This window comes from Erpetoichthys calabaricus, chromosome 11 (genome assembly GCF_900747795.2).
Source record: "Erpetoichthys calabaricus chromosome 11, fErpCal1.3, whole genome shotgun sequence".
In the NCBI taxonomy this organism is placed as follows: Eukaryota; Metazoa; Chordata; class Cladistia; order Polypteriformes; family Polypteridae; genus Erpetoichthys; species Erpetoichthys calabaricus.
In genome coordinates, this window is record NC_041404.2 from 66680896 (window position 1) to 66696122 (window position 15227).

At 38.4% G+C, this 15227-nt stretch overlaps 1 protein-coding gene across 3 annotated transcripts in view; it reads right to left on the minus strand.

Moving 5' to 3' along the window:
• Positions 1–15227, minus strand: part of slc38a5a (solute carrier family 38 member 5a) — a 105550-nt gene that overhangs the window by 14454 nt on the left and 75869 nt on the right. For all 3 annotated transcript variants that reach the window (XM_028813262.2, XM_028813261.2, XM_051933982.1), the window contains 4 exons: positions 14028–14086; positions 9439–9582; positions 8494–8573; positions 4610–4710 (listed from right to left, as the gene is read on the minus strand). In XM_028813262.2, the coding sequence (XP_028669095.1) occupies positions 4610–4710; positions 8494–8573; positions 9439–9582; positions 14028–14086 (384 nt within the window). The remainder of the gene's footprint in view (positions 1–4609; positions 4711–8493; positions 8574–9438; positions 9583–14027; positions 14087–15227) is intronic.

The following is a 15227-nucleotide window of genomic DNA, read 5'->3' on the forward strand; positions in this document are numbered from 1 at the left end:
AGATTACCAGGGCAGATTTTACTTTCTTGTGAAATTCAAATGGTGGCCAAAGGTAATAACGTCAGCCATACTTTTTTAACACTAGAATTACCAAAGCCTACGAAACAAATTGTAAATCTGGCCCACCTTAAATCCCTTCGCACCTCTCCGTCAGCATCTTTTGTCCTGTAAATGTGCCGATCAAGACAAGCAGACTACTATTCCATCCCCCCACCACCGTAGAATGTGCACAAAGTTCTCCCAGCTCATGCACTGATTATCTGGGAGTGAAAGTAGGAAAGTAAACAGAGTCAGTGTCAGGTGCCCTTTCAGTGTAACAGGAACGACAGCTTAGAGAGAAGTGTGTACATTGTAACAGGTACACATGTCGTAAATGTAGGAAGGACGGTCCTTGGGTGTGTGGGAACTGTTAACATTTGAATTTGATGATTGCATATAGCGCTGAACTGTCCTCTCTGTAAAAGCATACACTGAGCAAACAAAAAGAAGGATTACTATCATTTTGGATTATGAATTCTCAGAAATGCGGTGGGCTGGCACCCTGCCCGGGGTTTGTTTCCTGACTTGTGCCCTGTGTTGGCTGGGATTGGCTCCAGCAGACCCCCGTGACCCTGTAGTTAGGATATAGTGGGTTGGATAATGGATGGATGGATGAATTGTCAGAAAATCAGTAGGTACAACATTTTGCATTATTTTAGTGAATCTGAGGCTCATGAATCTTTACAGAAAACATGTAATTGATAGTAATTAGCTGCTAATGAACTTACATACACTGCCAAATGACCAGACAGTACAATGACTTTTGAAGAAAATCTAGCTGAGTGCAAAAGCAACAAATACTGTAACACGCAAAATATTTATTTCTTTGACTGTAAGCTAATTTAGCCCAGATTTATCATGTTTACCAACTACTCTCCACACTCTGCAGGCACTGCTTAACTACTGCTCATGCCACTGCAGACAAACTACAGAAGACCACATGATGACACAGAGAAAAAGGGAGACCATTCAAAATGAGCCTTTGCTGGTTTCCACAAATGAATGACATTAAAATAAAGGATAAACCCTTTTGTGCTCTAATATTGTGGTTCATTTTATGTTACAAGATGTTTAGCCACTAATTTCATCATCCTGTGACCTAAGCATCAGTAAAAAAAAGTAAAGTTTTAGACAGATAGATACTTTATTAATCCCAATGGGAAATTCACATTCTCCAGCAGCAGCATACTGATACAATAAATAATATTAAATTAAAAGTAGAAAAGTACACATACACATACAGTCATACACGGAGCTGCTGAAAAGGCTGCCACTCTCGTGTAAAACATGCAAGCATCAAGTCAGTACTCAATGATCCATTTCACTGAGATCAAAACAAAGTGGACTCTGCTCAGCACCATGCAACATGAGCAAAGTGAATCACTGCACAGAGGGATCATTGGGATAGGAAGAACACAAGCGAAGGACAAATTAATAATTTTGGGCTGTTTTTGTTTTTTTTTCCCGATAGGTATTGCCTATCTTAATGAATTACTGTTAAACCAGTTTTAAGGAAACGCATTAATTTAAACAAGTTAATGTCCAGATGACCACAACAGGTTGCCCACCCATGCTTTTTGTATTCTTTGACTGAGTAAATGACTTGGAAAGAGAAATTGTTTAATCAGATCCAATCAAATGATGTGGATATTAGCGTACCACCTGAGTTTTTGAAAAGTCTTTGGGATTTTGTATAACAAAACAATGTAATCTTGGCAATTCTTTCTAGTATGATTTATAACATAGTGGTATATTCAGTTTGTGTGCAGGTTACATTCAAAGTCTTGGGTTTGGTGCAGAGAGCACAACTAGAGTACTGAATTTTCTCTCTGTCCACCTAAGGTGTGTTATGTGTGGACTTTGCATAGGCAATTTACTGTTTACATTGCAGCAGCAATGTTGTTTAATGCAAATAAGTAATCCTCATAATTCAAATAGTACACACAACTTTTAGTTTGTTTCCTTAAAAAGCTCTGTAAATCCTATCTGTTTGACAGTGTTACTTTTTAGAAATTTGAGGATTCAATAAAACCATTTTGCATGTATTTTCCGAAGTGCCAGCTGATTAATGATATGTAGTATTATTTGTTATCATCCAACTGCTACAGCTGTTCACAGTTTGCAGTGGCTAACACAACAAAGTGCTGCCCATTGCAAGCAATTTATCTGTTATCCTCAAAAATGAATATTTTTTGAAAACCCAAAGTTCTTCACAAAAAATACATGTGTAATCCTGAGAATTTCAGGTAGTTTATTCATAACAGGGATGCTGTCAAATCACTGTCTAACATTCTGACTGCCACACACACAACAACCACACCTCCTATAATTTCTAATGCTTTAATTTCAGTGCTATAAAAGTTAAGTGTATTAGAAGTCTCTTGCTGTCTGAACCAAATGTCTTGACACTAATAGAAAATTTCCCCAGAATAGTGATAGTTGCTTTCTTCAGTTTTGTTCAGCTTGTTTATAAATTACTTCATAACTTTTCTTTAACAAGTCATGCATGAATGACTTTTATTTACAGAGTATGGCCTGCAATTTGACCCCAAATTGAAGTGCATTTCTTTTGCTTGAAAGGGTTTATATATATATATGTACTAGCTGTGTAAACCCATGCTATAAAAAGCCCAGGCTCCTAGAAACTATTGAAATCGTCAGAAAAAAATTGAAATGAAGAGTCGATGGTTTTGTTTTGCGGACGTGCTCGCCCCCTTGTCTATCAGCGGCTAAGTGAGTTTCTCTCTCGTTTGTCTTTCCTCAGCGGTTTCACTTTGGCCACGGACTCACTTTCTTTCAGCTTCACGCTGTAGCCTCGTACTTCTTTCTTCTTCCGACTCGTTAACTTGGGGCTGCCTTGCTGGCTCTTTGAGCTTAATGCTGTAGCCTCACACTTACGGGGCAGCCAGACAGAGAGACGTACACACCCTTCCACACGTAGACTTTTATATATAAGATATATAAACACACCGGCGAAAAGTTTTAGAACAACTCAGTTTTTATGGAAATGCATGTAGTTTAATGTCTTAATGTTTCATGAAATCAAGGCATAGAAAAAATAAACAGTGGCAAATAAAAACAAGTCAAGAATTAAGTGTACAAACTTTTATTTCAATTTTTAATTCATGAAATTAGCCACCTCTTGCTGATTTAACAACAAATCTTTGGATTGTATAGGACATGTAGGACACCATACTCACTGACATTTGGATTTTTTTTTTTAAATTTCTCTAAATGAAAGTCCTACACTTCAAGGTGCAATCATGCTCTGCCTCATTTCATTTGTTAATTGCCATTTTCTAGCCATTATCACTGGAATTTACAAGTTTCTACAGAGTAATGTTGTCCTGAGGGTGCAGTTATAGTCTGTTCCAACTCGGCTTCAACACACACAGAAGGTTTTTAAGTAATCGACAGAAGTTGGGACATGTGTGCAAATTGTTTCCTTCAACTTGGAAGGCTTAATTTGCTGAAATTGCTGCAGAAAATCTATGGTTTATAACCTGTTAGTTGTTCGTTGAAGAAGGCCCATTTGTAATATTCTGAAATTTCCTTTGTTTTTCAGTTTTTCCTAACCTAAACTTTAAATTTAAACCTCTGGCAGTTTACCACTTACCGTTTCACCATTTTCACCATTTTAAGGTCATTCATTGCATTTCAACTGATTACATTTGAAGAAAAACTGAGGTGTTCTAAAACTTTTGACTGGCAGTGTTATACACACACACACACACACAATATTAGTACTATTACTGGTTTGTCTTGTACCTGATTGTTTAATCAAATTTACAAACTTACACTGTTAGCATAAATAAGTCTCTTTTATATAACTTAAACACTGTATTCCTGGAAACTGCATGCTTTACAAGAAGAGTTAACCTTTTTAAAATCATTATTCATGGCATATTTTTAATATTCATGTATGCATCTGTTACACTCTCAAAAGACAAAACAGTGTGTTAGAGAATAAACATAGACAAGATTAGAAATGCAATACAATCCATTAGAGAATAGACATTGATAAGATTAGAAATGTAATACAATCCCCGGCTTTTAAATACAATAGTGTATATGTAATATCCTTTGTCTTTCTCTCTAGTTGGCTGGTGAGATGAACCACTTGCCTTTAAAAATACTGTATATTAATAATATTGACCAACTGAAAATGTATTATATTCTTCATCCATACCTTTTCCCAGTTCTATTGTCACCAGGTTGTATTGTAAAAGCATTAAAATTTAATTTAAAAATTTTAATGATGGTGATTGCCTCCAGCATTGTATAGAGTCAGACATGATATTAATATCCACATTCATGTTGTACATTTTAGGCCTAACTGAAATAAATCACCTCTCTCAGTTGTGTTACCTTCTTCTCATTGTCATGTACATTTTAGGACTAACTGAAATAAATCCCTTATCTCAGTTGTGTTACCCTCTTCTCATTGTACTAAAGTGGCAACATTTCCCAGCTTTTGCTTAGACCAAAAGAAATTAATAATGTTCTAATTGTTGCACCCCCAACCCCTCAAAAATTAAAGTAAAATAGTTTTTCCTTGTGCAAATCTTACCATAAAATGTTAAGTAGCCAAAAACAGCAGTTAGAAGATACATAATAAACATGGCCATGATGGAGATGTTGGCAACATTTTGCATCCGCTTCTTGGTGGCACTATTAAAGAATAAAATAAAAGAATAACACATGTCATTTCTCTCACATTTTTCTTTTAAATAAAATGAGTACAGACTTGTAATTCCTTATGTCATGTAGATGATCGATGTACCTGAAAAGATTATTTTCTGTGCAATGAAATTAAACAATGTACTGCACCACCTACTTGCAATATTTGATGATTTTTTTCAAAAAAATCAATTCTAATTTGGTGCTTTCATTCCTCTTAAATCTATTGAATAACAAAATCCTTGGTAACACTTGCTTGGGACTCTCTAATAACCCAGTAGTTCCATAGCAATTGCAGGCATAACTACAGTATTCTACCTCACAGTAGTTCAGGAACTGATAGTCAAGTAGAGAAAATCAAAATAATTTATCTTTACAAAATATAAAATGTTCAAATAACCAATCTAAACAAAAATTATATATATAAAAGAATATGCTGCCCAAGTGCGGAGCTAACAAAGAATAATGATAAGCCATTAAATCAACAATGTGTAATGTACTATTAAGCCAATGAAAATCATATAAATGGATGTAGCTGGCAGTGTAGTAATGCAGGTTCAAACTACTCCCAGGTGATTTCTGTAAAACAGACACAAAGGAGCAATACATCACAAAATCACAAGTCCAACTTCATTTACATGGCTCCAATTATACCACTAAATGTAAAATCAACATAAAGCCCCTTTAGCCAGCCTTCCACAACACTAAAATGCACAATATATGCTTTCTACTTTAAAATTTAGACTTCCTGATAATGTCAAAATCTAAGCATGTCTACAGACATGCAGGAAGATATTTTTACCCTTGTTTGTTGCGCCACAAGTGTACAGCGCCATAGACACATTTCAAAATGTTACTGGATGTCTATCAATCAAACAGCAAAAAAGACAACACCTCTGATGTACCTCTACAAGGTGTAGAACTGGAAAGTTCAATGTCACCATTTCACTAATCACAACTCACTTAACGCAGGCAATTCAAGTGCATATCTTGTAGTTGTTTTCATGTTGACAATACACCTAATATTAGAAAAGGCCTCAAAATTAGGGATAGCCTCAAGAATCAGCACCCAGGACAGAGTGGTGCAGACAAGAAGAGCATGTGTGAAAGCTGTAAGCCTTATAAATGGGATGGTGGCACAGTGGTTACCCCAAGGAATGAGAATTCAGTTTACAATCTGATCAATGCCTGTGTTGAGGCTGACTATTCAGGTATTTCAGTTTGCTCCTTTATCACAAAAATGTACCTAATAAGTTAACTGACAATGCTAAATCAATCTAGTTTGAGCGAGAATGTCTGTGTGACTGTGCCATATGATAAATCACTCCCAGGAAATTGTTCCAGTATTGTGTTCAATGCTTCCAGGAATGGCTTCTCCCTCCCTTTACAGGTAGTGGGGTCTATATAGTGATCTGGACATCAAAAGGCAGAAAGACATGAAACACCTCAGAAGACCCATACACTTATTTTATCTGTAATATGTTTTGTTTGCTTCTTCTGTTTCCAAGCCAGCATACAACTAAGAGTAGTTTCTTCATTTTTTGCATTACATTTCATGGTCTTGTGACGATGCGGGTTCTGCTCAATGCTCCCTTCTAGCTTTTGGGAGCCCTTGAACGCGACACCGTTGGTAATGTCACAGATGAGCTTGGCAGTGAGGCATAACAATGGAACAAAGGGATGGTGCAAAAGTACTTTTATTAAAACCAACAACTATCAAAAACAAAGTGTCCAAATAAAGTGAAGTGCATCAATTTCTCTTAAATAAATAATCCAATAAAACAGTTGTGAAGTGGAGGTTAAAATCCATTAGAAAAAAAAAACAATCCTTTAAAACAAGGTTAAAACAACAACTGGAAGCAGTCTCTTTAAAAACAAAGCCTGGTGCCTTCTTTTACCTGGCGGCTCCACTGCTTCTCCCATCAGGCTTCTCAACAGGGGAGTCGCCCTTCCTACAGCTAACCTTCTTTCCATTCCTGATCTGGAGGCTTCCCGATCCCTGGCTTCGATTTAGCACTCTCCAGACCGAGACTTAGGTTCCCCAATAGCCAGGATGCTCACGCTGGGGAATCCATCTCCCAAGCCTCACGACTCCCGCAGCGAGCCATCCTTCTCACTGGTCACTCCCGCTCCTCACAGAATGCTCAGCAGGAGCGACCACAATCAACTGCCCTAGGTGTCAGCCAAACACCTTGCTAGGGCTCAACTGTTCAGCTGCCTGCAATCCTGAGCTCTCTCGTTCTCTCTCACACACCCCGGCTTTCTCCACACTGCTTCCTGCTTTCTTCCTCTGCAACCACCGTCTTCCTTTTCTTTGACTTTTTCTCATCCAACCGCTACCCACCTCGCACTACTATATACAGTGGAACCTTGGTTCACGAACGTCTTGGTACACGTACAACTCGGTTTACGACCAAAAAGTTTGCCAAACTTTTGCCTCGGTTCACGATAACACACTTGGTATACGAACAAGCCAGGTTCCCTTTTGGTTTGTACATGTTCAGTCTCTCCCTGTACATTTCCTGTGCAGCGAGCAAGAGAGAGAGCGAGAGCGTGTGACACACACACACACAGAGGCAGCGCCAGAGAGAGGCGAGAGACAGAGGCACACACACAGGCAGCGCGAGACAGAGAGAGCCGCGCCCACACACAGGAGCGCTCTAGAGAGACACACACACACACAGGCGCTCCAGGCTCGCAAAAGAGAGACGCATGCACACACACACAGGCGCGGGAGAGAGAGGCGCGCACACACACAGGTGCGTGCTAGAGAGACACACACACAGGCGCTCCAGGCTCGCAAAAGAGAGACGCACGCACACACACACAGGCGCGAGAGAGAGCGAGCGAGGGACACATAAGGTAGAGAAGGCTTGTTTTTGTTTTCAGTTCTATTTACAGTGATCGGTTCGTAGCCTGCATTGTTGCAATGTTACTTTTCTTGGTGGTTTATTAAATTACGGATTTTTCAAATGTTCATTTTTTCCCCTGTGCTTAAAACTCATTAAAAAAAAGTTGTTTTTAGCGAGCGGTTCCTAGCACTATAGCGCAAACTATTGCAGTGTTAGTTTTCTCTGTTGTTCAAGGTTTTCTCAGTGTTATTCAATGTTTTTACATTTAGTTTACCATTACGCTGTGCATTCTATGGTATACTTAACTATATTTGTGCTTAAAAACTAAAAAAAATATATTTATTTACATACAGTTCGTACGGTCTGGAACGGAATAATTGTATTTACATACAATCCTATGGGAGAAATTGCTTCGGTTCACGACCAACTCGGTTTATGACCAGAGTTTTGGAACGAATTATGGTCGTGAACCGAGGTTCCACTGTATTACGGGGATGTGGATCAGGTGTGGAAATCAACAGCTCACGGGAACAATTACGGATGCAGACGACTCTTCACCTGTGCACTTAAGTGAGAATCGCCCACCACTGATCCGCCACACTTACCACGCCCCCTCTCTAAGCTGCGAGTGCGGTGATTATTTATTTAAAACTGGCCCTTTTGACATGAACTGTGGACCTGCTATACCACAGGTCTATATTGTACTTTGAAATTTTGTATGTAACTATTTTTTAAAAGATCTATGAGGCAATTATTACAAACAGTGCTATAACAAATTGTATAGCAATTGTCTCGTTTTAAAGGGAACTACAGTAGTTCCTAACTAAGTAACCATGAATGAGTAAAACTTAAAAATATTAATATTGGAGGTGAAAAATAGACATTTTTTTACCATAATTTGCAATATATGTGGATCACATACCTCCGCAGCTCTGTGTAAATGGGAAGTACTTCTGGGTGGCACACAAAGGCAAATGCCAGAATAGGGATAGTGTAGGCTGTCTGAAAAGCAAAAGCAGCAAACAAAAAAGAAGTTCAGAATTAATTTTATTTCTTTATAAAATAGAGAGTCAAATAATTTTACTTTTATTTTTATTGAAATTCAATCAAACATTACATTTTTATTCCTAAATAAAACAGAAATATGAAATGCACAAATAATACATATGGCTTGTGTATTGTGTATTCACAGTAACTCCACAAAATCATTATAAACTAAGCTTGTTTAAATATATTTCTTCAATCCTGAAAATGAGCCTGATAATAGAACAAAATCTCTCTCTAAACCTTCTGAAACTATCTTACATTGGCTTTCAGTAATTAAAAAGTGATCAGGGGCCTCATGCATAACGGTGTGTGTAGAATTCACACTAAAACATGGCGTATGGACAAAAGCGGAAATGTGCGTATGCACAAAAAATGCATATATCTGTGCGAATGCCAACTTCCACGTTCTTCCGCTCCGTAAATCGTGGTCAGCGTGAAAAGTAATGCACGTGCCTGCTGCCACTCCTCAACTCCTCCCAGAATTACGCTCCTTTAAATATGTAAATCAATATAAATAGCCCTTAAGCTCAGCATTCTGTGAAAAGGCAATGGCAAAAGCATGGTGGAAAAAGAAGAATTTCAGCAAATACCAAGTAGAGGCAAGGGAAAAAGTACTATTTGTTGGTAGTAGAAGGATTGTCTGTTATTATTTAATAAACCTTGAAGGTCTTCACATTTCTTCCATTTGTTAGCCTACCTTTGTAACTGAAAACCCACACCCATGCCACCCTTACAGACTAGTTGCTCACTCAGTCCTGAACATTTATCTTTTACAAGAGTGGTCACATGTTTAACAGTTTAATGAACATGTCCACCTAACCTGAGAGTTGATAGTGAATAGTTTTCCTTGACACGTGTCTTCATTATGAGGATCAAAGTGATGACTGCTGTTGGTAGTCCAGTTTTGGCTTGTGATGTTAGAAAAAGGCAGAGGGCAGGGAATGCTGTATTTCTTATAAATTACCTAAGAGGGAATGATCATATTAATATTGATATATGAAGCATTTGCATATTTATGTAACATCAATGTACACAATCAATTTCTTTTGGTCTCTAATATAAACTATTAAAAATAAAATGGCTTCCAACTCATTTTATCAATCTAAAGAGTACCCATACCCTTGAAACCACCTGAAAAATACCTTCTCACACAGTATTTGTTGCACTTTTTATATGCTTTTTCCTGGTTTGAGGTCAAAATTAACTCTATTTGCAAAGAAAGTAATACAGTACCTTGATAGATTTTATCCACTCACAGTATATTACTATGAACAATGACTTGAATGTTTTTTTGCTAGATACAGGTGTGTAAATCTGTGAGGGGTTATTGTTTAAATTAACAATTAAAAGTTCTGCTTCCTTCTTTACTATCTAATGCATCTGATCAAAGACATTTTCTCCTTTCAAGAAACTTCCTTTGTCTGAGGTGTATGATTGTTGTGACTATAAGAATAGTACTAAAAACAAAAAATAGGATTTTAAAGACCCCCACTATATTTGGAAAACTGAACAAACAAAATAGATCAAATAAGTAAAAATTTTTAACCAAGAGAAGGCACCAGTTTTAGCAAGAGAGGTCACAGGAAGTATATGGAACAAGCGGAATACAGTGGGGCAAAAAAGTATTTAGTCAGCCACCAATTGTGCAAGTTCTCCCACTTAAAAAGTTGAGAGAGGCCTGTAATTTTCATCATAGGTATACCTCAACTATGAGAGACAAAATGAGAAAAAAAATCCAGAAAATCACATTGTCTGATTTTTGAAGAATTTATTTGCAAATTATGGTGGAAAAAAAGTATTTGGTCAATAACAAAAGTTCATCTCAGTACTTTGTTATATACCCTTTGTTGGCAATGACAGAGGTCAAATGTTTTCTGTAAGTCTTCACAAGGTTTTCACACACTGTTGCTGGTATTTTGGCCCATTCCTCCATGCAGATCTCCTCTAGAGCAGTGATGTTTTGGGGCTGTCGCTGGGCAACACGGACTTTCAACTCCCTCCAAAGATTTTCTATGGGGCTGAGTTCTGGAGACTGGCTAGGCCACTCCAGGACCTTGAAATGCTTCTTATGAAGCCACTCCTTCGTTACCCGGGCGGTGTGTTTGGGATCATTGTCATGCTGAAAGACCCAGCCACGTTTCATCTTCAATGCCCTTGCTGATGGAAGGAGGTTTTCTCTCAAAATCTGACGATACATGGCTCCATTCATTCTTTCCTTTACACGGATCAGTCGTCCTGGTCCCTTTGCAGAAAAACAGCCCCAAAGCATGATGTTTCCACCCCCATGCTTTACAGTAGGTATGGTGTTCTTTGGATGCAACTCAGCATTCTTTCTCCTCTAAACACAACGAGTAGAGTTTTTACCAAAAACTTCTATTTTGGTTTCATTCCTCTTCTGGATCATCCAAATGCTCTCTAGCAAACTTTAGACGGGCCTGCACATGTACTGGCTTATGCAGGGGGACACGTCTGGCACTGCAGGATTTGAGTCCCTGGTGGCGTAGTGTGTTACTGATGGTAGCCTTTGTTACTTTGGTCCCAGCTGTCTGCAGGTCATTCACTAGGTCCCCCGTGTGGTTCTGGGATTTTTGCTTACCGTTCTTGTGATCATTTTGAACCCACGGGGTGAGATCTTGCGTGGAGCCCCAGATCGAGGGAGATTATCAGTGGTCTTGTATGTCTTCCATTTTCTAATAATTGCTCCCACAGTTGATTTCTTCACACCAAGCTGCTTACCTATTGCAGATTCAGTCTTCCCAGCCTGGTGCAGGTCTACAATTTTGTTTCTGGTGTCCTTTGACAGCTCTTTGGTCTTGGCCATAGTGGAGTTTGGAGTGTGACTGTTTGAGGTTGTGGACAGGTGTCTTTTATATTGATAACGAGTTCAAACTGGTGCCATTAATACAGGTAACGAGTGGAGGACAGAGGAGCCTCTTACAGAAGAAGTTACAGGTCTGTGAGAGCCAGAAATCTTGCTTGTTTGTAGGTGACCAAATACTTATTTTCCACCATAATTTGCAAATAAATTCTTTAAAAATCAGACAATGTGATTTTCTGGATTTTTTTTCTCATTTTGTCTCTCATAGTTGAGGTATACCTATGATGAAAATTACAGGACTCTCTCATCTTTTTAAGTGGGAGAACTTGCACAATTGGTGGCTAACTAAATACTTTTTTGCCCCACTATATATCCAAAAAGAAGCATTTGACTCTTGCATCGTTTTCTTATATTCCTCAGCAAAGTCATGATTTTGCCATATATTTGGAATTCATTAACTTTAGCTCCAGGTTGGACATTGAGTCACTGCCTTACAATATAATGAGTTCAAATTCCCTGACACTAGGTGTTTCATTCAGAAACATCATGTTTTTTATTTCAAATGAGAATACATTCTCTGAATTTAACACTGATTCAATAATAAAACATTAAATCAAATAGGTTTTCAAATTAAATCAAGCAAAACATCTTAAGGTTATATTTCTAAAAGCTGTTTTTGTAATAGTGGACTAAAATATATACATTTTTAGTTCTGCATAACTGTGGAAAACGTAACCATTGACATGACACACATTATAAAATCAGTTATAATGAAAAAGCTTCCACTAGTATGGAAGGAAACTAGAATGAAGCAGAAGTGATTCAGAATTCATTAAATACACTTTAATTTTATTGTTTCATAAAAAACAATACAATGTAATGGCAGAGGAAAAAGAATGTAAAAAAAAACTTGTGTATGGTTCAATGAGTTTTGGTCTTCTTTCATATTTTACAGTGAAAAAGTAAGCACACCCCATCTTCAGTGTTAGTTCCTGCCTTGTCCCTGATGCTGCAAGTATTAGCTATAGTCTAGGTCAGGGGTAGGCAACGTCGGTCCTGGTGAGCCGCAGTATGTGCAGGTTTTTGTTCCAACCCAGTTCCTTAACGAGAACTCAATTATTGCTGATGAAGCACATATTGCTTAAGTGACATTTTGATGCTTCATTTTAGTGGTCTCGCTTGTTAAGGTTCTCCAACCTTAATTGCTTATTTCAATCTTAAACTGCTGCATTCAGTGTTTTAATTGCTCCTTATTAGCAATAAGATGTAAAAGACAAAGCAGCCAGCAGTTCTCCAGCTAGCTTTTTTCCAATTACATCTGTGTGTGTTCATCATGCACTGTTTGATTTAATAAAACACTTAATAGAAAAATGTGACAGACTGAAAATGATCTGTTTTAGGCTTCATATCATTTGGATGATATCTTTGGAAAGGAAAAAAATCTACGATATAAGAGCCTTACATTGCACAGACTAACAAGCCATAAAATTAAATAAGGTCTGAGATTGGCAATGATTGGTTTCTAATTAAGCAATTAGGTTGGAATGAAAACCTGTAGCCACTGCGGCTCACCAGGACCGACGTTGCCTACCCCTGGTCTAGGTGAATCCCAAACAAGATCAAGCTGGTTTAATAATTGATGGATGATGTAATTACACTATGTTTATAAAGCACACAACGCACAAATTGAACCTTGAAGGTTTGGCTAAACAACACATCCCTTACAGTGTCAGCCTAATAGTATTGGTATGTCCTGTGGCACCTGGACGGGGCTCATGCCTGTCAGGGACGCCCAGGAAGACAGGAGGAGGGCTCATTCGTGCTCCAGACCGCGAGGGGGCGTCCACCCTGGTTGTATTGGGGGCCACGGGTACAGGGCTTGGAAGCCCAACCCTGTAGGGGCCCATGGTCACCGCCAGGGGGCGTGCCCCTGCCTGAAGGACCCTGGACCCCAGTACTTCCGCCACACTAGGAAGTGCTGTTGGGAAGAAGAGAGGAAACACCTGGGGTGCTTCCGGGAGGACAGCCGGCATTTCCGCCACACTGGGGCGTGTCCGCGGGATTGCCAGTGCACACCTGGAACACATCTGGGTACAGATAAATGGGGCCGCCTTCCTCCATTCAATGGCTGGAGTCGGGTGGAAGCAGGACAAGGTGCAAGAAAGAGAGAAGGAGGCGGTCTGAAGAGGCAGAGTGGCTGGCCTGGACTTTGGGGAAGATTGGGGTTTGTGGCACTTATGGACATTTGTAAATAATAGGTATTGTAAATAAACGTGTGTTGGGTGACATGAGCATGTCTGCCTATCAGTGTCCGAGCCAGTCTCCACAGTCCTTAAAAGTCTTGAAAAGAAAAATGAGTGATTGGTAAAGCAGTAGGCTTTATGGAGAAAACAGGCTTTGTGAGTAGTTTTTTCACTAGTTTTTACATGTTCTATGAACTGCATGTAAGTGATTGTTAGGGTTCAAGCACATCTAATTAGCATATTTTAGTAAAGTTGATGTATACTAAAAATGGGACGCTCATAAATTTACCTGATCTGCCATTATTGAAAAATAAAGTGAATTATGTTCATTTTCCAAAAATTACTTACCGATATAAGAAAAAATACCATGCAAGTCAGTGAAAATCCACTGGTATACCCTAAATACCCTAAAAAAGAAAAAAACATGAACTCAATCAAAAGATGTGAGGAGTCAAGAGAAAATTAGAGCAGGTAAAAGAGAATGTCAAGAAAGGAGTCTTTAAGCATTTGAAGTATATGGCTCATTGTGGGTACTAAGAATGAAAATAGAAGGTGACACTTAAACTATATTTTCTTCATCTTCCTCAATATATAATATACATGTATTTCAATTTTTTGCTTCGGATTCATTTAATGTACTGACAGGTACAACAGACTTTTTACTCATGCCTGATCTCTTATTTAGTTTAGGGGCCTCAAATAAAATATGGGAGATAAGAATATAAAGGGGCATCACAACTGCACAGATTAAGTATCTCTCTGTATACTGTATACGACTGACAACAATAAAACACAAATGACAGATCACGACAATGCAGAAAAACTACATTTCAAACAGTGTGAAGGCAACTGTGTCCTTGCATTCAGCAATCATTTGTTAATCAATACAGATATGACATATTAATTACTAATTATAAAGTATCTCACAAGTTATCAAGACCATTCATTATATGCATACATAAACAGATTTATAAACTTTACAAATTTTTCACCAGTGTCAAAGAACTGTGCAACCATTGTGAGTATTACCTCTTCGGATTACATTTTTAGGACACATTATAGGGTTTCTAGTGGCCCCTGTCTTTGTTCCTCTCTCTGTCTCTCTCTTTCTCTCTTCAAGAATTAACGTTTGACCCTCCCCCACCTCTGCCTTATTTTAACTTTTTGGTGACCCTGGCCCTGGTATTGCCAACCTTTGCCAGCTGGGTATGTTAGTGCAGTCATATAAAAAGATGACTATGTGCCTGTCTGCATGTCCTTCATACTGCATCAATTACATTCCATATTTTGTATGTTTTCCTGACCTAATAGGCCCTAAATGGATTCTTAATGGATAGAGAACCATATTTCTACACCCAGCATGACCATTTTTGGTGTTACATATTTAATACTAGCCATGTGCGCCCAACTACGTTGCGCATGTTAAAGTTGTCTGTGAAGGGCTCCCTGTTTAAACGCGTCTGCCAGTCGTGAACTGGGCCCTTCGTCGCACAGCATTATGATTTTTTATAAAGGAAACAAAATTACAAAACAAAACCCTTGGACATT